General features: G+C 36.3%; 3 protein-coding genes and 1 long non-coding RNA gene across 4 annotated transcripts in view; 2 read left to right on the forward strand and 2 right to left on the reverse strand.

Moving 5' to 3' along the window:
* LOC129949504 (P protein) overlaps positions 1 to 7,305 on the reverse strand; it is a 106,739-nt gene extending 99,434 nt beyond the window's left edge. Inside the window, exon 1 of the mRNA XM_056061009.1 lies at positions 7,205 to 7,305. Coding sequence (XP_055916984.1) covers positions 7,205 to 7,290 — 86 coding nt within the window. The 5' untranslated portion in view covers positions 7,291 to 7,305. The remainder of the gene's footprint in view (positions 1 to 7,204) is intronic.
* Positions 7,306 to 13,488: 6,183 nt separating this feature from the next.
* On the reverse strand, positions 13,489 to 15,035 carry LOC129950065 (P protein-like). The gene is made up of 5 exons (XM_056061853.1): positions 14,912 to 15,035; positions 14,382 to 14,847; positions 13,827 to 14,322; positions 13,671 to 13,764; positions 13,489 to 13,600 (listed from the first exon to the last, which is right to left on the reverse strand). Exons 1-5 carry the CDS (start codon positions 14,947 to 14,949, stop codon positions 13,516 to 13,518), a joined length of 1,179 nt encoding a protein of 392 aa, XP_055917828.1. The 5' UTR covers positions 14,950 to 15,035; the 3' UTR covers positions 13,489 to 13,515.
* Positions 15,036 to 16,033: 998 nt separating this feature from the next.
* LOC129950726 (uncharacterized) lies at positions 16,034 to 21,388 on the forward strand. The gene has a single exon (XM_056062648.1). It carries the CDS (start codon positions 16,034 to 16,036, stop codon positions 21,386 to 21,388), a length of 5,355 nt encoding a protein of 1,784 aa, XP_055918623.1.
* A 662-nt stretch (positions 21,389 to 22,050) lies between these two features.
* Positions 22,051 to 23,049, forward strand: LOC129950360 (uncharacterized). Its single transcript, XR_008782104.1, has 2 exons — positions 22,051 to 22,717; positions 22,813 to 23,049. It is a non-coding gene; the product is annotated as an uncharacterized LOC129950360 (long non-coding RNA).
* The last annotated feature ends 526 nt before the right edge of the window (positions 23,050 to 23,575 follow it).

Here is a 23,575-nt window from a genome sequence, read left to right on the forward strand (position 1 = left end):
CACAAGTTAGCCTATGTTAGGAGTTATGAACAGTCATATTAGTCATAATTTTTTGTTTTTGAAATATATCATCAAACATATTTGTATACTTATGTAAAAAATCCTACTTTTCAAATTTAAAATATAAAAAAATGCTAGTTAAGATTTGCCTTCATTTGCCTCATTCTTAATCCACCCCTGGATGACCTGAGGTTATTGACTTGTTCCAGGATGACCAAGAAATAATAAATTCCCTTTGGAACTGCACACGTAGTACAAAGACTTAAAGAAATGAATTAAATAATTCCATCCACGCTGCTAAAACATGACCAAGCAAATTAACAGGATAAAAGGATAGTCAAATAGCAAAGGAAGAAAGTTCTCATGAATTTATGATTAGTGTTGTGCAAAAATAAAAATGAACTGTTACAAGAATTAGAGAACATTCTGTAAATAGTTATTAATAAATAACAGAATCTCATTTATATGTATTAAATCCTACTCAGAGGTTCAAATTGTATTTTGTTTTACTTCATAAAATAATATATAAGCATCTTAAAATAAAACGGAAGGAAATAATTATAAATAGAAAGACAATGTTTAACTTCCGTTTCGACATTAATCTACGTTTTAAGGTTCCTAAAATCTAAATAATAGATTACCCGTATTTTTTGGAATTCTATAAATAGAATAGTAGAAAATTCCCAAGAAAACCCATCGGCAGTATCCAGACTTTTGCATTTAAAAATTGGTACAACTGAAAGAAGAACTGTCAGAATAATAATAACAAAAAACACAAATAAAAGAAAGTTTTTTGAAAATCAAAAGTTAAAATTCAGCAAAAAAAATAACAAAAACTAATAAAATGGACAATTTTCAAGAAAAATGGTAAGAACAAATTTTAAGCTTTCACACTTGGCACTTGATTTCAAAGTTTTAACCAAACAATTTGACATAAAATAAAAACTCCAAGAAGGGGCTTTGTTCGTAGACTACTACATTAATATGTGGTATCTCGTCTCAATAGTTTATATATTTAAATCGAGTTAAAATGAGCTACGGGGATCGGAGACGAGTCAAAATTTGTGAAGAAAAACCTGTGTGAAAAAGTTGGTTTTACAGATAATGCATTATGGTCTATTTATTTGCATGTTTGTGTACAAAAATATAGTTTTGTTTTAATCAAATTAATTTAAAAAGAAGGAAATTTTTAAATTTTCTTCTGCGATGGAAACACCAACAAGATTTATTAAATCTAAACTTAGATATATATCCATTCGAAACTCGTATAAATGTCAAAAACCCACCCGTAGTAAGTTTCTATTTTAACTTTTATCGGTAGTATTCATACTGCGGATATTGTTTTTGTTATTCGTGTAAAATCCTACTATACTATGGATAGATCTTACAACAAAACAAGGCTATTGTTATATTTTTGAAGCAAGAGAACAAATCAATTCAAGGAGATTGGGGTGTCTTGTGATTAGATCTTTTCTGCAGCAATCCACAGTCTGTGTTCGTACTGAGGGTAGATAATTTAAGCATTTGCTTCAGTTTCATATATAAAATAAACATATTGAAATATTTTCTTCTGTTTCATTATGATTAAAGTTTTCCATAATACATCAATAGCGTAAATATACGGTTTGAATGTTGGTAATATTATGTAGAGTAAAATAAGTAGCAAGTGGTGTACGATTTTGAAACTTGACTTTAACTTGGGGGAAAATTGAATAAATGAAAGTACCGCCTTCAAACCTATTTTTTCTGTACGAAGTATTGTTTTTAGATAAGTATGTAATTAGATATTAACTTTATATAAAACTATTCTGAAGTTTTAAGAAACCAAGTCCCATTTTTATAATAAAAAATTAATGGTTTGGTGTCAAAACTTTCTATGGATAATACTTCTCTATTTAAAACACCGAGTCTCAAAATACCGTACGTACAAAATTCTGTATTTTAAAATTCTATTAATACAAAAAATAACATTATTTAGGTGGTGCAACAGTCCGTTGGAGGGGAGGAGGGAACCTACAGTTTTATGCCGAATCCGAACGGCTAATTTCAGAAACCACATTTCATGACAAGAATTACTCTTGAAGTATTTGTCAATTGCTCGCAAGAGGCAGTACCCGTTAAACAACTTTAGATGGCACAGGCAGGGATTGAACCCAAGACCTCTGGCATGACAGTCCAACGCACTAACCATCATGCCACGGGTACTAAATTCTGTTAATAGCCTGAAAAATAAAATCGTTTTGATAATGTAAAAAGTGCTCACTTTCTACATGAATTGTTCCTATCATTATCAACAATTCCATAAACAATTACACCAAACTACTTAATCTGTCAAAACTCAATAAAGCATTTTGAGACATAGGATTTTAAATGTACAGTATTTTGAAAGAATATTAACCATACAGCTTTTTGACCGTACAGTATCATTAAGTGCAAAATATTATAATTTTTCCAGAAATATAGAACGACTATTTTTTAAATCAGATACATTTAATCAAAATATCCTTCATGACCATCTTAACCTTTCAAAGGTCAGTGCAAGGTGGGTGCCACGAATGCTCACAGCGCCTCAGAAAAAAGTGAGAATCGCATGCTGTAGAGAGCTTTTGGAGATGTGTAGTGAGAACGCGGACGGTATTATGCATCGGATTGTTACTGGGGACGAAACATGGGTTCACCACTATGACCCTGAAAGCAAACAAGAGTCCATGCAGTGGCATAAAAAAAGAACAGACCCCCCGAAGAAGTTCAAAGTCACTCCGTCTGCCGGGAAGCTCATGGCCACAGTTTTTTGGGACTCAAAAAGAATCTTACTCTTTGAGAAAAAAAAAGGTGAAACCATTAACGCCAAATCCTACGCTTCCACTTTGCATAATTTGCGGGAGGAAATTAAAAAGAAAAAACGGGGTAAACTCGCAGCGGATGTGTTGCTTCTTCATGACAACGCTCCTGTTCACACGGCGCGAGTTTCCAAGGCTGCTGTGCGAGATTGTGGTTTTGAAGAAATTCAACATCCACCCTATAGTCCAGACCTTGCTCCTAGTGATTACTTCCTGTTTCCGGAATTAATAATGTGTATGTATGTTCTGCAAAAATTGTAAAGAGGCAAGTCCCTGCTAAATGTTTCCTTCAAGATCCTATCCAAAGTACTATGTTAGCAACGAATACCTTCCTCGCTTTGATGGTACGTACCAATGTGGCTACAGACCAAGCAGATTAATCACAGACCAAATCCTTTAAAAGACCGACTAATTTCCAGTCGAGGCCCGCCATCTTTTCATTGACATCAAAGCCACCACACGACGGTATCAAAATACTCCGAGTAATGAACGAATGGATAACAGCTCATCCGAGCTATTCCTGAGGTGTGCAGGGATAAGGCAAGAAGATATAGTATCATGTGATTTCTTAACCATAGTTCAGTATAAAACTAAAAGGCACTATCTTTAATATGTGTTGACTACTGTTTGGTTAAGTGGAGCCCCCTTACATCATCGGTCATTCCAAATGATCTGGAAATCCGATGAAGAATTAACCTAGCAAACTGATGCTTTCTCGGTTTAGCCAAACAAATGGATTTAAAATTAAATTCTCGACCAGTTCTACTCTGGACGATAAATAGAGGAGGGCAGTTGGCCAAGTGAACTTTCAAGAGTTATTTGGGTTCTATATTCGTAGAGTGGAGGAGAAGATTCAATCGTGAACTGTACGAGTCTTTCAAGATATACATACATAGCTTACTTACTTACTTAAGGTGGCGCTACAGTCCTGTGTGAACAAGGGCCTCACCCAACAAACTTCTCCATCTAGCTCGGTCCCTAGCTAGATATCTATAGTTTCGCGCTCCAAGTTGGGTAGGGTCCCTTTCCACTTGTGCGCGCAAGGTGATCCGCTGTCTTCCTCTACTGCGCTGTCCTGTGGGTGTGGGTTCGAAGACTTTCCGGGCCGGAGTATTAATTTCCATGCGCTCTACGTGACCCAGCCATCTTACTTGTTGGACTTTTACCCTTCTGGCTAAGTCTACGTCGCTGTACAGCCCGTACAGCTCGTCGTTCCATCTTCTCCTCCACTCCCCTTCGATACATACGGGACCCTAGATCATACGAAGAACTTTTCTCTCGAACCGAACTAAGGTATTTTCTGCATTTACAGCGGAGCCTAGGTAGACGAAGTCCTTGACTACCTCAAAGTTACGTCTGTCGATTGTGACGTTTTGACCAAGACGTCTGTGTGGTATGTCCTTTCTTGACGACAGCGTGTACTTTGGATGCCAAACTAGACCTGGCTCTATACAGCTCGTCGCTGTAGATACTGTCATATGCGGCCTTGAAAGATGAAAAGATGGTGGGTATCGATTTGGTGTTCTTTGGTTTGGGCAGTTTAGAGGGTCTTCTTTTTTCAGGATAGGGCAAACAATACTGAGGTTCCATTCATCGGACATGCTTTCTTCCGACCATACCTTACAGATAAGTTGGTGCATGCTCCTAACCAACTTATCTCCAGCTGCTTTAAAGTGCTCGGCATTCAGGCCTTCCGCTCCTAAGACTTCAGCTTAAATAATTTAATTTTTGCTTCGTCTAATTTGGGAGGACGGAATTGTTGGCTTTCGTCGTCTATGTTAAGTAGATCATCCTGCCTGACAGCGGAATTCAGTTCGTCGTCGCCGTTATACAGTCTGCAGGAGCGGTCCTTCCGTATCCTCAGCGGTTCTATTATGATGTTTCCACTTTCGTCTTTGCAGCCTTCGGTTCTAGGTTTATGTACCTGTGAATTTCGTTTCACCTGTTCATAAAACTTTCGGACTTCATTTCTGCTTTTAAACCTCGCAACATCTTCGACCGCACGCTTCTCATGCCCTCCCTTTTTCCTTCTGAGAAGTCGGCGTTCCTCTTGCCTCTTCTGCTCATAGAGCACATGGGAAGCTCTCGTCCTTTTATGCAGCGCCGCTTTGCGTGCCTGTTGTTTTTCTGCATTTGCCTGCCGACATTTCTCATCAAACCAGGGTTTCCTTGTTGATGGCTGCTTGAAAATCAGAGGCGGCTTCTCTGATTGCATGCACGGCAATGTTGCCACTGGTTTTTAATACATTGTGTTGGCGGCAGAGAACTTCGAGAGAGGTTAATTGTAACTCGGTCGGAAAAGGATTTGGCAATCTCTTGCGATTGTAGCCGTTCGACGTTATCTATCTCTTTCAAGATATAGATGCAGTGCAAAGATCCAAAACACGCCACATCAAGCGAATAAACAAAAACGCTCCAGTAAAGAAAATCTTTGAATCACAGCCCTAAGGTTCGATGCGAAGAGGAAGACCAATCCTCTCCTATAGTGACCAGGTGCTTTCTGACGCAAGAGCTCTTGGTCTCAACGACTGGAAGGAGCTTGCCAAGCCAAAATACTGAAAACAATGAAAGAACGTAAGGCTTTGACCCTCCATGGATCGGGAGCCAGATAACAAACATTAACAACAAGCGAAAGTAAGGTGTAATTTACTTCCATATCGTTCCACTCATAGTTGTTACATTTCTACAGCATTAAAAAAAACAATTATGATTTGTAGCTATCATTGGTTCTCATCATTGAAAACAAATATTGCAATTTGTAGTTTATAGCTATCACTACAAATTTCAGTCATTGAAAAATGTTTTCTGATTGAAAGCCACCGAAAAATTTTACTGACAGAAATCTGTCATTGGATTTGTGTGAAATTGGAACACAAATCAGTGGAACAATTCGTTTCACTTTAGAACATAAAAGTATCAGCTGTTCAAAAAAATTGATTTCCGTCCGCAAAAAAGAAAAACACATTTTTAGAGAAAAAATAATGTGCAACTTGAAACAACCAATAAATTGATAAGTCGGCTAAGGCGATCATTAAAAATGTCTGCCATTGCAAAAAAATTCCTGATTGCCGCCGAAAATATTTACTATCATTGGAATTTTGTGAAATTGAAACGGAATCAGCTGTCCAGGAAAATTAATTTCTGTGAGGAAAATAAAAAAATGTATTCTTAGCAAGAAAAAACTGTCTAACTTTTTCTTAAAAGATCATTAAATATTTTGCGTTTCTTATCAAAGGAAAACACAGTCAAATATCCATATAAAAAATGTTCAGAATTGAATTCAATATACGCAAACCATTTTGATCGTTCAAATACATTTATCCTAGAAACTGTTTAAACTACTTTAAAGTTCAAATAAAGAAATTATACTGTGGAAAAATATCAATTTGATCTACCGGAAAAGTACCGAAGTGCAAAGTATGTCATCGATAAAAGATTTTTTTCGAGGAAACAATAAACCTTTAAACTTTTTATAAATCTCAAAACTGCCTTTAGTTCGATTTTAAAGTTTATTGTCAATAAGGCCATTATGTCTCTCCAGCTAAAAATAAATACAAAATTACTTTTGTTGATTTAACAATCATCGATTCGTACGCTCTTTTACTTTTTTTGTTTTGCAAATTGAAAGAGTTGAACCACTCCTGTTTACACTTTTTATCAAAAAGTTCAATGCATCATAAACTACAATCGCCTTTCATTTGTAGAAAGAATAATTATGAGTGGTTCATTTGGTGGAATTTATTTAAGAATCCAAAAATTTCCTAAAAATTGTCCATTATTTCATTGTAATTTCTATTTTCTTTAAAATTCCTATTTACAAACACGACACACAAAGGATTTTTTTTAGAATAAATTGTGAGTTAAAAAAAGACATTGTTGAATTCTTTAAGAGATGTTAACTATAAACTTCAACAAAAGACTATTTTTATCACAATAACACTCCTTAAAATAAACATTCATAACTTTCATCAATCAACTGAGATAATTTTATTTTTCTCAAATTAGTACTTTATTGTGTCTCTTATATTGTGAAAGAAAATATTTTTGGTTTCCGTCAACGATGCTTGAGTGCAATTTAAAGCTTTTAAGTAAATAAATAAAAATTCCAAAATTAAATTAGATACATCTTATATCATAAGTATACCTATTCAAGTTCAAAGTCGATTAAAAATACCACAATCAATATTTGTCTTTTATAGATATTGAGAATACAAAAACTTGCCAAATCTTCTATAGAAGCTATCCTAGGCAAAAGGCTATAAAGAACGTCATAATAAATTGATGATGGGTTGTTTTACATTTAATTAACGTGAACGTCATTCCACAACAAAACAAAAGAATTTTTAAAAAATCACAATACTTACGTTATTTTATGATGTTCATCTTCAATATTCGATTGATTCAGCCAATGTAAAATATCTTGAGTCTTAGAATGTTTATGATCGGTCATAACGCTGAGAGCACGACCGCGCGCCGCCACCGCTGCCGCCACTGCACCAATCGCTGAATTATTGTTTAATTTTCAATTTCTTTCTTATAGATGCACTCAGTTTTCAAATAATTAAACTATTTTGATTATTCATTGTTTTAAATATAAATTTCAGGTATTCTTGTGGATAGAACAAAACATAAACGATTAAGTGTCGAATATTATTTTTAAATACTAAAAATGATAACGGAAATTTTAAAGTTTCGACAAGAATGCGGCTAAGGTCATTCCACTTTTTATTTTATTATGTCGTGATAAATATACAAAAACACCGATCTTTTAAAAGAAAGATTCACACAATGGCTAGGGCTTTACTATATTATAGTGAGTTCTATAAGATGTGGAATAGTTTTTGTAACCGAGTGGTCTTATGAAAGAACCAGGGCAATTAATATTTTTGGAAAAGCACAAAATATAAAATTAGATTCTTTATCTCCTGTAATTATAGTCTGAGTGGTTAAACTGCAAATAAATAGAATAATGAATTTTTATTGCTCGAGTTACCGAAAAATACATTAAAAAATGTGAAGATTTTAAAATTAGGTTTATAAGACACAGTTAGCTAGCTATCAGCCCCATTAAGCGGCGGAAAAGGGGAGGAACCCCCTGGCTCGGGATTTCTAGGGCCCCGTAAAATTGAAAGCAATGAGGAGAGTGTTTTTTTTTTAATATACTCTATATTCATCATCAGCATACCTATTCCCACTTATTTTAAAGGCCCCAAAAATTTTAAATCATTCATGCTTTCGCAATCGGGCCCCTGTTTGCATGTTATCTACCAATCTATTAGTCACAAGCTTGCCAATCTGGGCCCCTGATGTCTTCGATTTTGTGCAAGGTTCTTAGTGCCATAAATAAAAGAAGTATAAGGCCTCTTTCACTTAAGACGGTTTCGTCCGTACGGTTACAATTGTACGGTTTTTATCCATGAGCCATTAAAAGTAAACTAATAAAATTAACTAAAGCTTTCACACTGGACAGAGACGGGTTTTTTCCGTACGGACGATTTAAAAAAGCGACCGTGCCGTCGACGTCTTATCAGTGGCGTACTTGACTACGTGAACGCATTCACAAAAGACGATTTTTATTTGTCTGCCGTCCGTTTTTGTGGTCACTTGTACTAAAGAAAAATATCTAAAATATAACCAAACGTAGACGATTCACCGGAAAAATACGTTATGTGTGAAAACAAAGCCCGTACAAAAAAAAATAGTACGGATTTTAACCGTACGGACGAAACCGTCTGGTGTGAAAGAGGCCCCATTCTTTAAGCCAGAAACATGACTATTGACGTTGAAATTCGAAATCTCGGCATTTGAGCATCATTCGAAACGGATGGGATGAAATTTTATCTGAATGCAAAGCAGTTGCTACTGGATTGAGGGATGTTCCAGAATCGTTCCTATCGAACCGAAAAAGGCAGTTAAAGAGAAATTTTGGAGAAAATCAGCGACGGATGGGATGAAATTTTATCTGAATGCAAAGCAATTGCTACTGGATTGAGGGATGTTCCAGAATCGTTCCTATCGAACCGAAAAATTCAGTTAAAGAGAAATTTTGGAGAAAATCAGGGACACGGAAAGCAAATTGAAACAGACGAAAACAAATTTCAAGACAACAATTTCAACATATATCTGGAATTTCTCGTCGGTTCGATAAGATGAAAAATTTGAATGCTACATTTTCATTTTTATGGCACTTTTCAACAATTTATGAAATTGATATTAAAAACTCCTCTACAAGGTTCATGGTTCATCCAAAAGTAAAACCAGCATGTGTCTCAAGATTTGAAAGAAAAATTAATTCATCTGGAAAACGTTTATGAAGCCAATTTCGAAGCAAAACTTCCGCCATTGAGTTTGCTCAATTCCATTCCCAGAACTTGGAGACGATTTTAATCAACATTTCTGTTGCTCTCCATGCGTTTTTACCATACCTGTAACCGTAGCTAGTGCAGAACGTTCATTTAGCTTCCTTGTCAGAACAAAGAATTTTCATCGTTCCGCAAGGAACTTGAATTTCGATGCAACCATAAGTTGTGTTTCTGTTCATAAAGAAAAACAATAAAACGTGTATAATGTAAACTCTTTGAAATACCTAGTTTCTTTTAAAGGCAAATTTTAAATACTTTTACTTCGCTCTATTTTATTTTTATAGTAGGTAATAGATCTTCATGCTTATTTTTAATAGTTAATCGACCGTATTATCAGTTACTAACATGTCGTTGGCAATATCGAATTAAATGTATGAATCTGTTCGGAATTCGATATCCTCGCATATTGAATTATTTTCAAGCCATTCTCCGTTTTAACTAACCTGGACGATACCCGTGAGATTGATTTTATGATTAAAACTCTTTGCAAAGAAAAAAGAAAAAAAATATTATTTCCGTTAATTCCAACCAACTTTATGCTATATAATATATAATTGTAATTAGAACGCACCATTTCAGTAGGCATAAACTTTGAAAAAAATGGTAAATATGGATTTTTTCGTCCCGGGCCCTGAATTCCAACTGACGCCCTTGCTTACCATTGATATAAATTAATCTAGAAAACCATTTTAATCTACGTCAAAAAACATTAGGCAACAAAATCATTACAACGATCTTAAAATAGATCTTAACATTATAACATTGAACTTGCTCAGCAAAAACTAAATCTATGTCCATTGGTAGAAAAGTTTTTATATTAATTAAAAACCAAAGAATAATCTGAATGAAACATTATTTCTCAGACTATTGGTATTATTTTGACATTTCGAAACGATGAGTTTTATTAAAATCTGTTTGGCATACTATAAAAGTCTGATGCTGATTAATTTTATTCCAGCACACATATAGAAACCCAAGGGAAAGGTTTTTGTTTTGCATCTTGTTATCATATTTATTTTCAGAAATATTCATTATTTATATCATTATTGAATCAATATTTATATTTTTTCAGTGGTGCTATACCCGTGCATCGACAAATTAAATAGATTTAAGTGTTGTACAAAAAAATCAATTTTATCATACTGTTGTGAAACTTTGACGTTTATAAATGTCAAGAAAATTGTACGTTTTTTTAGATTTGACCCTGATAAAATTATTCACTTTCAGTCAAAAAATGTCGCTACAAAATCTGAAATGTCTACGAAAATCACTAAGCTTTTATGTAAATGAACTTTATTCGTTTGTAGATCTTTTTTTACAAATAATTTATTTTGGAAAATAAATCAATCAAGTTTTTTTACTAAAATCGATCAAAAAATTGATTTTTTTTCTCATATTGTGTTTCATTTAACAAACAGAAATATCTCTCTCATGTTCTCTTTCTCTCTTACTCTGTCTCTCTGAACAAAGTCTGAGCGAACAGAGTAGAGTAGAGTTCTGATTGATGAGCAATAAACTTTCATGATTTGAAATCTCAAATGTCAGACTGTCAAACGTTAATATTTGTTAATCAAGAAAAGTAAGACCAGTTTATTGTTCAACACAAATGGATAAAGCAATTATTTTAAGGGAAGCATTTAGTTAGTTTTTTGATGAATTATCTTATTTTCTAAATTATCCTACCTTCTGCACCAGCCTCTTTCGCCATTTTTATCGTTTTGGCGATGATTTTTTTTAATTTCCCGGCTTTCAAATGTCAAATTGTTTGCATTTTACTCCCTTTACTCTGTTATTTTATTGTGAGCTCACAGAGCCCGCTTTGAACATGTTCATAACTAAAGAAGAAACACGAATTTAAAGCTTTGAACGATCAGAACTCAAAAAGAAAAACAATTATATTTTTGACACTTCGAGCTCTTCTCAGTCTTAACTTAAAAAGAAAAACGCTGTATCAGATTTTTTTTAATTTTTTCATTTTCATTTTAACTGCAAAATGTCCGTTTAAAATGTTTAAGAAAAAAGTAGTTCCGATTGAAATATTAAATACCTTAAAAATTATTCATAAATACGTCAAGCTTCTTCTTATTTTCCTTCAGTTAAAATAAATCTATGTAAAAGAAAATTTGACAGCTTCACTGGCAAGAAACAACACCATCGCCAGTAAAAACTAATCAATTTATTATCGTGTTCCATTCACCAAAAAAAGATTTGTCAATTGAGATTACATTGCTTGAAACATTGACAAATAATAAATAGTTTTTTTTTTCAAAAATCGCTAAAAATTCTTGAAAAATTTCCTACATGTCAAAACAGGAAACTAGATGTTTTCCTCATTTTTCTGACAGCACTGGGCAATAATTTAACAAATGTCAACGTCTTAATTGAGAGTTTGAGACCAGAGATAACTCTGGTCATATCCGCATATCCAAGATATTGTGTAGACCTTGTGTTTTCATCATACTTTAAAATTTCCTACGCATGACTGGAATCGTTGAAGCTGGTTCCTCAGAGCGATATCTGGTCTTTTGCTCCTACTTCCTGAGAAGGTAACTTAGGTGTCAGAGCTCTGGATCCGATGGATTCAACATTCAACGGGCACCACTAGGAGGTGACGATACGATTTTGCATTACCATTTTGCAGATGGCATCGACATTATGGGAAGAACCAAACGAGCAGTGACGGGTTCCTTCTCTAAAATCGAGCCTGAGCGAAGAAAACGGGTCTTGACATTAACGAGGATAAAACGAAGTATTTAGAGTGGAGTCACACCGTGAACAAACATGACATTTGACATGTATAACTTCGAGGTGGTAAACAATTTTTTTTACCTGGACACTGCTGTTAATTCTGCAAATGACATCAGCACGGAGATCAAACGTAGAATTACCCTTGCTAATCGCTGTTTCTTTGGCCTAAGCAAGAAGTTGAGTAATAAAGCCCTATCGCGAAATACCAAAGAGACACTGTACAAAACCTTAATCATCCCAGTCTTGCTGTATGGTGCATGAAGAATGAAGGATCTATTGGTATCTTTGAGAGGAATGTTCTGCGTACGATCTATGGTCCGGTTTGTGCTGACAGGCAAAGTGACATCTGGCGGAAAAAGATATAATCATGAGTTATACGAGCTGTAGAGAGACTTGAAACTGGTCAAAACACTGCGTGTTCAACGCTTAAGATGGCTAGGGCATGTCGAGCATGAGGGAACAATAAGCAGATGCAGGCCTCATCTCTGCTGTAGTGATAAAGTTGAGGCCGACGCACGTCAACTTGGTATTCAAAACTGGATCAAGCTAGAGATCGAGTAAGCTGGCGAAAGTTCTTATTTGAGGCCCAGGAGCACAATGAGCTGTAGTGGAATACCTTACTCAGTTTTATGTTTGTTCACCACTTTTGATATTCAGAATTTTGAGACCATATTTATTGATATCACTTCCCATTTTTCCAAGGCTAAAACAGTTTTTAAAAATTTTAAGGGCAGTCATTATCCGTTAAGCTTTTTACTAAAAAAAACGCAAATTTCATTTATCAAATATGAAATATAAACCTGGAACACATTAATGGCTTTCATTCATAGTTGGGAAAGAATGTTTACAAAACAATTCAATTACAATTACTTGAAGTTACGATTACTTGTAATTGCATAAATGTAATTGAAAACAAAAGTAATTAGTTTCCTGTTTGTAGTTATAATTTACATGTAAATACATATTATTTTGGTCAGCATTGTACATTGTACACAATGTGTATTGTTTATTCTTGTTTAATTATCAATAAATAACAATTTAATACTAATTTTTAATTACATTCATTAAGTAGGAATATTTATTCAATTTATTAATTACAATTACTTGAAAAAAAAATGAATTTACTAATTATTTGTAATTGAAATAAAAGTTGCTGCTATCACTTTTCAGAAATTAAAACAATCTCTGAGTCTACTTTTGCTCTTTTGACCTCAAATATTAATTTAATTTGAGTATCGCTTAGGTCTTCTTTCGAAAATAAAAGTGAACTTATTTATTACTGTCAAAAAAAGAATTTTAATAACATTCCCTTTTTTCTGACATCTGAAAAGTCTATGTCATATACTTTTGTACCACTTCGAGGATTTATAAATTGTTGTATAGAGCCGAAGTTCCATGAGTTCCATAAAAATATTCATAATATTCCATAATTGTGTAATTTATCCAGGTCTTTTAAATAGGTAAACATTTTTTAAACTAGTCTAAACATTTTATTGCATCAAATCCCTAAACTACCATCATAATAATAACAAATAGTATATAACAGAGATTAAAAACCATTATTTTTAATGCCACTCATAAAAAATATGTGCCACCATTAAGTACGATGTAATAACTGCAACTTGTCCAATCATCATGGGGAAAGCAAACCTATTTTCAAAAGAATAAAAAAAGAACAGTTTAAAAACCTTGATGCACATTATTATATAAGCATTCATACTTCAAATATCTTGTAAAAGTAATTTTGTATCCATGTTGTTCAGCTGTTCCAGCTGATAAGACATTTGCAGAAGCTCCATAAAGTGTCCCATTTCCTGAAATCAAAAATGTCCATAAGTCATTTTTTCATTTACAAAATTCTTCAATATTAATTTACCTCCTAAACAGCATCCAAAAACTAATGCCCAGACAAGTGGTTGAAGTGGAAGCCCTAAAGTGTCCTTTGCCACCAGCGATACTACAACCTTAACCATCATAGCTGTTACTGGAATACTATCAAGAACAGCAGAAGTCATCGCTGAGATCCATAGAATAATGAAAACTGCCGCTGCTAATCGATTCTCCTTGCTCACAAGCAGGATCACATCCTCTGTTTGATTACCGATCCATACAAAAAGTCCAAGCCTCTCTACACACTCCATGATAACAAACATGGCTGCAAAGAAGAGCAACGTTGTCCACTCAATTCTATGGACCATAGCATCCATGTCATTGCGACTGGAAATTATCATCAGGAAGACAACACCAAGTAGCGCCACCCAGCCCAGTGGAAGAGTTTGCAAACTTGGCACGGATTGAACAAAGAACATAGAAATCACAAAGACCAAAGTGAAGCCCGATTGAATCAGCAGCGTCTTGTTTCGAATTGGGTACTGAAAGAATATAGAAGAAATAAGACTATTCATCTTGATTTTACATTTATCATGCTTACGGCTGCCTTAAGTTCTTCCAATGTATGAATGTATGCATCCTCTGATCCAACACCAGCTTGCTTCTTCTTCAATTTGTGCTTCAAAATGTCAACTTTCTTCATCAATGTCTCACGAACCAAATCTACATCTTTCGAATAGTTTGCCAATGAATTTGCTGCTCTCTGCCAAATAATGATTTCACGACGAAGTTCTTTCAAGGCTTTTGGTTCTCTAACTCGCAAAGAATTAATATCACAAAATTTAAGTCTCATATAAAGACAACTAAAGAGAACAGTTAGAACTACTCCCGGTAGACAGTGTGCTACAAACTTAGAAAATGTTACTCCATTTCTTGATATAAAATGATTTGAGCAAACTATTATGCTAATGGGATCACCAATGGGAGTTATTGCTCCGCCTATGTTGGCGTGAACTATGATACCCATTAGTACTGGCACAGGATCGATTTCCATAACTTCACTTAGTCTAAAAATTAAATTATTTTTTTTTTTACAGAATTAAGAACACAAAATGAGTCTTTGTTACGCACCTTATTGCAACAGGAGTCATTAGTAGAACAGTTGTCATGTTATCTAGGACAGCCGATATGCAGCATGTAGTAATGAGAAGGCTGTATATTAAAGGCCAAATCTTACCGCCGGAAATCTATAAAGGAAAAGTGAAGAATGTTAGTAGTTTTAAAATGTTTCCCTAACTGTGAAGATAAGTGATGTCTGCTAAATAAAATATTAAGTTAAACAAAGAAAGTTCCGAAATCTTAAACAGAATTGAGTTTACTCAGCCAAAATTTAAAAATTGCTTCCAAAAGTTTTGGAAACAGCAGACCTCTATTAATAATTGTCTACGAAACAACTTAGGGATTTTCTGGCCCAACCGTACATCCAGTGATAGGATAACGGGCCAGGAGGTACTTGCCATTTGTTCGAACATACAGGGATGCCAAACGGAGAGGCGACGGCGGTGCGAACCTAAACTAGATACGAACAAACCTTGGAGTTACAAATGCGTTCCACACGATCCACAAGGCAAAATCATAAAATTGCTTGTCATTCTATTTTATAATAAAGAATTCGATTGAACAAAGAAGTGGTGTTTTTTCCTTTGTCTTAATAATTTTTACTTTACATATAGATCGATATTAAAGTATTTAATTTACACAATTCCTAATTAATTTTAATAATTATACACGGAAACATTGGTCCTTCGAGCCCTTTTCTACGAATCGGCTTTAAAAAACAATTTAAACAATAAGTGTGTGCAGTGAGTGCCTGAACTTTAAACATTTAAAAAAGAAAGATCGAATTTACAATTCATCTTATATATATATATATACATATAGCCTCGAGACTTGAATTTCCATAAAATTCTATCATTTAATAAGTGGTTTCTTTTTAATTTGAACAATTACTTAAAAAATAAACTTAAAATTAATAAATTCAACCTAAATAAATTAATAAATTAAACATAAATAACTCAAAAAAAAAAAATTAAATCATCAGCGGAGGCTCCTGACATCAGCTTTTCATCAAATAAGACGGCAGCAGCAACAGACAATCAGTAAGTCTTCATTTACGTGTTGTAAACTTGTCTTCTTTTGTCGTGATTCCTATTTTAATACGTAAAATAATTAGTATTTTATATAATAAGTATTATGGCTGAAGCAAAAGGCTACAAATACGGAGAACTCCAAAAGGGTATTTTAAGCAAACTAATAAGAGACCTTACCAACTTTAAGAAAGCTCCAAAAGAGCGTAAGGGAAAATCATATGCTTCGGGACGTCTGAGCAAGTTGGAAGATGACATTTTGACTTCCAAATCTTATCACGAAGCCATTATTGGAGCAGGTTTGTTTGAAGAGAATCTGAAACAAGAGGAATTAGTGGTGGTGTATGATCAAATTAACGAACTTTACCTGGAATATCGGGCAGAGTTGGTTGATGCTATAGAGAAATCCGCGCCAATTATTGCGGCTCCAACAACCGCGGGTGTTCCACCCCATTCTGTCGTCGCAGCATCATCGGGAATCCGACTTCCACGAATCGATCTACCGAAGTTTGATGGTTCATACACCACCTGGCGAGCTTTTCACGACAGGTTTCAAGCTCTCGTTCACCATAACAAGGCCCTCGAAGACATCGACAAATTGCATTTTTTGCAATCATGCATAGTTGGTGATGCTAGTCGATTTTTGCAAAATTTTGCAATTGAGGCTGCCAGTTACGAGAAAGCGTGGGATCTTTTGAAGGAACGATACGATCACAAAAGGATACTTGTTCATATCCAAATGCAGATTCTTTTTGGACAACCTTCCTTGTCTCGTGAAACTGCTTCTGGACTTCGAGATCTATTATACACAACAAGAGAATGTCTCCTTGCACTGGAAAACATGGACGTACCAGTCTCTGAATGGGATACGGTGTTGATTTGGTTTCTTTTCCAGAAGTTGCCGAATATGAGCCAAAAACTGTGGGAAGAGAAACTAGGAAATAGGAAAGATTTACCGAATTTTAAAGAATTTACGGACTTTTTGGAGACAAGATTCCGGACTCTCGAGGTTGCGGACCAGCAGGAACTTGGAGTAGGGTATCGGACTAAAGATGAGCCATCCGTCAACATAAGGCATCGTGTACCAGCAGCAAAACCGAAGGTCTTACACGCTAAGCAAGCTGTTAAGCAGCCGTATCGACAAGCAGCCAAATCGAACCCTGCAGAGCAGCTGTCATGCAAGTTGTGCAACGAAGGTAAGCACACGCTCAGAAAATGCCAACGTTTTTTGAATATGGACATCTTGGGACGAAAAGATACAGTTCGTAGGCTCCAGGTCTGCGAAAATTGCCTATCCTACGGCCATCTAGTTCAAGCTTGTCTGTCAATTAGTTCATGCTATTTTTGCCAACAAAGGCATCATTCTTTGCTGCACTGCAACGCACAACAGATTAACAAACAACAACAACAGCCTGTAGCCAGTACATCTGCTCAGGGATTACAAAACAATACAAAGGTATTACAAGTGACAGTGAACCCAAATGCGCCTGAGTTTCAGCCGATGGGGGAACAACAGCTCCAGTCAAACGGACAAACGTTTAATTACCACGCGATAGATGGTGATCGCAAACACGCACATCAGGTGCTTCTGGCAACAGCGGTTGTTAAGGCACGAGCAGCGGACGGCAGGCTACGCCTTTTACGTGCTCTGATCGATACCGGCTCAGAAACGTCGTTTATCACCGAAGCTGCCGCACAACTGCTGAAATTGAAAAGGCAACGGAACATTGCCGAAGTATCTGGGTTAGGATTGGTCAGCAGCGGCACTACGCAACACTCCGTCGAAGTACGTTTTGCGTCCCGCCACTCGACGTTTGAGACTGCCGTTCAGGCTTTGGTCTTCAAGTCGCTGACTGGGCATCTCCCGACCCAACGAGTGATACCCGGCAAATGGAACCATCTAAAGGGTCTTTCGTTAGCAGATCCCCATCTCTACGAACCTGCACCCATTGATCTTCTATTAGGGAGTGACGTTTGTGCTCAGATACTTCTTCCTGAGATAAGAAGACCAGAAGATGGATTGGGACCAATCGCGCAAAAGACGGAGCTTGGGTGGATAGTGTTAGGGAAAGTTCCAGCGGAAATTCCCCGGCAAATTCGAAGCTTCGTCCAAATTACGGATTTGAGCTCACAACTGGAGAAGTTTTGGGAAATGGAAGAAATGCCGTTCCAGACACTTGAAACCGAGGAGAACATCGTTTGTGATGAAATCTTCAAGAAAAACACAAGACGTTTACCAGACGGACGTTATGAGGTAAAATTGCCATTTAAAAATGAAGGTCTCCCAGCAATGGGAACGAGTAGACAAGTCGCTTTCCGTAGATTTCTTCATCTGGAAAGGAGGCTTGATGCGGATCCGAAGCTTCGTACGGACTACAATAAATGTATCCGAGAATATAAAGAACTCCAACACATGGAGGAAATAGATGCAAATGATGCAGTTTTACAAACTCCATTTCATTATTTCTTGCCACATCATGCCGTTTTTAAGGAAGCAAGCTCCACAACGAAGCTGAGAGTAGTATTTGACGCAGCTGCGAAGGCTTCGGACGGGAAATCCCTCAACGACCGTTTACTTGTGGGTCCAAAATTGCAGTCGAGTATCATAGATCTCGTGCTAAAATGGAGGACTCACCGAGTCACCTTTACGGCCGACATCGAGAAGATGTATCGGCAAATTTTGGTTAGTTTCCCGGACCGATACTATCAGCTTATCATGTGGAGAGAGCAAAAGACTGCTCCTATACAATTTTACAAAATGAACACTGTTACTTTTGGCACAGCAAGTGCACCATACCTTGCTATCAAGGTCCTAACCAAAGTAGCTGAAGACGAAGAAGAAAATTTTCCGGTGGGGGCGAATGTTGTCCGTAAGGACATGTATGTCGATGACTTAATCAGCGGTGCTGATTCACTCGAAGAAGCACGGAAGAAGCGTGATGAAGCGAGGCAACTGTTGGCGTCTGCGGGCTTCAATTTACGAAAATGGACAAGCAACGTAAAGGAACTCATCGAGGATATCCCAGTTCAAGATCGTGAGCTTGATTTTGAACTTCCGTTCAATTCGGCCGACCACGTTAAGACGCTCGGGATTAAGTGGTATCCCAAAGATGATTGCTTTTCGTACCAGAACTTACAGCCGCCAACAGAAGCAACAACAAAAAGGTCAATGTTATCGACGATAGCCAAACTCTTCGACCCAATGGGATGGATTTCCCCATGCATCATCACGGCCAAGCTAATGATGCAGCGACTATGGGATCTTGGATATGATTGGGATGAACAGATTTCAACAACTTTGATGAAGGATTGGGACACTTTTCTTAGAGAACTTCCTTTGATCGAACGGCTTCGCATCCCACGGTGGACCAAGTTGAGCAAGACCAACAAGGCAATCGAGCTTCACGGATTTTGTGACGCTTCAACGAAAGCTTACGGTGCAGCAATCTATCTCCGCGTTCTTGATGTTGATGGCAATATCCATGTCAATCTTTTGTTATCCAAGACAAAGGTGGCACCAAGCCAACGAACGGTAACACTGCCTCGTCTAGAACTGTGTGGTGCTGTAGTTTTGGCTCAGCTGTTACAGTACACAAAGCAAGTCTTAGAAATTCAAGATGTCAAGATGTATGCGTGGACAGATTCTGCGATCGCATTAGCCTGGATACGCGCCACTCCCGCCAAATGGACCACATTCGTCTCTAACCGCGTTTCGGAAATCCAGCGGTTAGTGGGGATCGATTGCTGGGGACATGTCGCAACGCTTCATAACCCAGCCGATCTAGCGTCCAGGGGTGTATTTCCGTCAGAATTGAAATCACTGGAAACTTGGTGGTTTGGACCAGAATTTCTTAGGAACCAATGGGAGTTCGATGCTCCGCATCAACCCATCGAAAGTGATACAACTGAAGAAAAGCGGACGGTGAAGATACTCAACATTCATGTGTCAAATAGCAACAGTATCCTGCAAACTATATACAACTGTTCGAGCCTCCTCAAGGTTGTACGGGTCATTGCACACTGTTCTCGATTTACAAAAAGGTGTCGACCGAAATTGGGGCTTATAGAAGGTCCGTTTAGCTCCAAGGAACTCGAGGCAGCACATATCATCGTCGTCAAGGCAGCACAACATGAGATGTTCCAAACAGAGATCCAACAAATTGTAGAGAACTCCAAGACTCCCAAGAACCTCCGCGCATTGAATGCCTTCATTGATGCTGATGGGATCTTACGAGTGGGCGGACGTTTAGAGAACTCCCTCCTATCCTATGATGCGCAACATCCAATTTTGTTAAAAAACAAACACCACTTCACAAGTCTGGTAATCAGAGAGGCGCATAAAAACACCCTCCATGGTGGCATCCAGCAGATGATAAGCTACATCCGACAAAAATATTGGATTGGGCAGATAAGGCGCAGCGTTAAGTATCAGCTTTACAGATGTCCTTCCTGTTATCGGCAAAAGGCTTCGGAGATGCAACAGCTGATGGGAAACTTACCTGCCGCTCGAGTGCGGATGTCTCGGCCCTTCAGTCACACCGGTGTCGACTACGCTGGTCCAATTGAAGTGAAGTCCTGGAAGGCTCGCGGTGCAAAAATTTTAAAGGGCTATTTTGCCGTATTTATTTGCTTGGCAACAAAGGCCATACATTTGGAGGTAGTATCAGACCTGACAACACAGGCATTTTTGGCAGCATTTCGGCGTTTCACGGCTAGAAGAGGAAGTTGCAAGCAAATCTACAGCGACTGCGGAACAAACTTCGTCGGTGCTAATAATGAATTAGCGAAGATGTTGAAGGAAGCACAACACGATTGGAAAGAAGTTGCAGAAACCTTATCAAATCACGGTACCGATTGGCATTTTATTCCCCCGGCTTCTCCACACTTTGGTGGATTATGGGAAGCGGGTGTGAAATCGGTCAAGTACCATTTAAAACGAGTTGTTGGGACCGAAAGGCTTACATTCGAGGAGCTCGCGACGCTTCTAGCTCAGATAGAAGCTTGTCTGAATTCGAGGCCCCTTTGCCCTCTCTCCGACAGCCTCGACGATTTGAACGCGCTCACCCCTGCACACTTTCTAGTCGGAGAATCACTACATGCTGTTCCTCAAGGCGAACTAAATACCAATATCAGCCATATGGAACGATGGAAGCGAGTTCAGTCATTAGCAGAAGGATTCTGGAAAAAGTGGAACTCTGAGTACCTAGCACGGCTTCAACAAAGACCAAAGTGGACAAAAATCCAGGCTTTGCCTAAAATAGGAGACTTAGTTCTTCTCAAGGATGAACGACTTCCACCAACGCAATGGAATCTCGCGAGAATAGAAGGAACACATGCAGGAGCTGACGGATTAGTACGTGTTGTCATAGTAAAAACTCAAAATGGACAAATGAAGCGACCTATTGCGAAGATTTGTCTTTTACCATCAACCGAATGCCCTGAACAAAACGCCATCATTTAAAATCGAAAACATGATACAATGTATAAATATCAAAGGAAACACATCTACAAAACAAAACCAATAATTCAATAATTTTGCATAAAACACCATGAACACAAAATAAAACAAATTAGTTTTTTTTTATATTACTTTCATTTATTATCATAAACAATAGTCAATAAAACACAAAATTTAATGAATTATTAACCAGATTATTCATCTTCATATTAAGCAAAACAAGCAATAATAATTTATTTAAAATATTTATTACCATATACTAAATTGAACAAATTTGCACTGTGACAAGACATGTAAATAATTCATAAATAAAATAACGAAAAACAATTTTAATTTGTAACAAAATAATCTTTATTCAATAATTGTTTACAAATCACGTTAACTTCATTTTAAATAAATACAATCCACAAATCAAACGTCAAACTCCATCGGCAAAACAAAATTTCCGAACAACAAAATTGAATTAACTTTAATATCAAATCGCATTTATATTAAGAATATATATTCACACAAAAAAAAACATTTAAATCACACCGCGCCGGTTATTAATTATTAATTATAATTCGATCATATGCAATTAGCAATCAAAACAAATTTAATTTAATCGATTTAATTCGCCAAAGACAATTCACGAATCACTCAAAAAAGGAAAAAAAAAGAAGATAATAATAAGGAAATTTACACACTTCTTATATCAATAAATATCACATTTGCTTGAGTGAAAGTACTCACTCAAGCAAAAGGTAAACAAATTCCCGCACTTCAATTGGAAATCGAATTATTCCAACATTCTATGACACTATGTATTTAATATATATATTCCATATATTCCATGTATGTATATATATATATACACCAATAAGCCGACACCACGCCAATATCACGCCATGTCCTATGTAAATAATTGAATTCGAAAATAAATAATTAATTTAAAATTAAAACTATTTCAACAGAACAAAATGTAAAAGACACTCACTTCAAACAAACATACACCGCGGCCGCGAAATATAATTTACCCGAACGTACGCGCGCAACTCACCGACATACCTTTCATCAATTTCATTCACACTTGGACTTACCCGTCTAAATCATAACACAACCGATTCAAATTCTTTAATTAAACGCACCATAATTTACTTTAAATCAATTAAAATTAAAATATTATAATAAATAATTAATAAAATAAAAACAAAACACCAAACGAATCTATTTTCACCCGTCAACGAAAATGATACTATTATATTATAACAATTAACAATACCTAACTGCGACCTTAGTATAGGTGTATTTTGTGTCGCTACAGTTCATTGAGAGACAAAAGTAGGGATTTTTGTATGTATTGTCACGTCACATAGTGTTGCGCTCTATTTGATTGCATTATCTTATACATTAATGAATTTGTTATCTCTTTTCAAATGAGCCATTAGCCGATGACGTCGGTATTGCAGTTGATTCGAATGGTCAGGGATGGTGATTTTAATTTGAGAGGCGGCAGAATGTTCGAACATACAGGGATGCCAAACGGAGAGGCGACGGCGGTGCGAACCTAAACTAGATACGAACAAACCTTGGAGTTACAAATGCGTTCCACACGATCCACAAGGCAAAATCATAAAATTGCTTGTCATTCTATTTTATAATAAAGAATTCGATTGAACAAAGAAGTGGTGTTTTTTCCTTTGTCTTAATAATTTTTACTTTACATATAGATCGATATTAAAGTATTTAATTTACACAATTCCTAATTAATTTTAATAATTATACACGGAAACACCATTATTACTAGAAAATAAAGAGTCGGTAAACTGAGAAGCACGTGGAGAAGAACAGTCAAAGAGGAATCGTCGAAATTGAAAAAAGCTGAAGAAAACACATCGCTGCAAAGCACACGATAGTCCCACAAGGAAAAACCACGGACTTTAAAAGTCTGAGCACATGAGAAAGTAAGTAAGTATGTATAAGTATTTGTTAATTGTTTTGATTTCAAGAACTTCTTATTTCGAAAGAATTCTATCAATCGAAGATCAAGAAATCTTTTCATAAGAAATCTATCGTACGATTATAGAACTCACAATATTACATCCAAAGAAATTTTCAAAAATGTTCGTAAATGGGTAGATGGAAAAAATTTGATTTCGAAAATCCAGCTTTGCTAGTTTAATATTCGGATCCTTAGCAAAAACATGGGTA

This window comes from Eupeodes corollae, chromosome 3, assembly GCF_945859685.1.
Source record: "Eupeodes corollae chromosome 3, idEupCoro1.1, whole genome shotgun sequence".
In the NCBI taxonomy this organism is placed as follows: domain Eukaryota; kingdom Metazoa; phylum Arthropoda; class Insecta; order Diptera; family Syrphidae; genus Eupeodes; species Eupeodes corollae.

Coding starts and splice junctions, on each gene's coding strand:
- LOC129950065 (XM_056061853.1), bottom strand. CDS start 14,949: ATGACAACTGTTCTACTAATGACTCCTGTTGCAATAAG. Junction 14,848..14,911: donor ATGACTCCTGTTGCAATAAG/GTGCGTAACAAA, acceptor TTTAATTTTTAG/ACTAAGTGAAGTTATGGAAA. Junction 14,323..14,381: donor TGGAAGAACTTAAGGCAGCC/GTAAGCATGATA, acceptor ATATTCTTTCAG/TACCCAATTCGAAACAAGAC.
- LOC129950726 (XM_056062648.1), top strand. CDS start 16,034: ATGGCTGAAGCAAAAGGCTACAAATACGGAGAACTCCAAAAGGGTATT.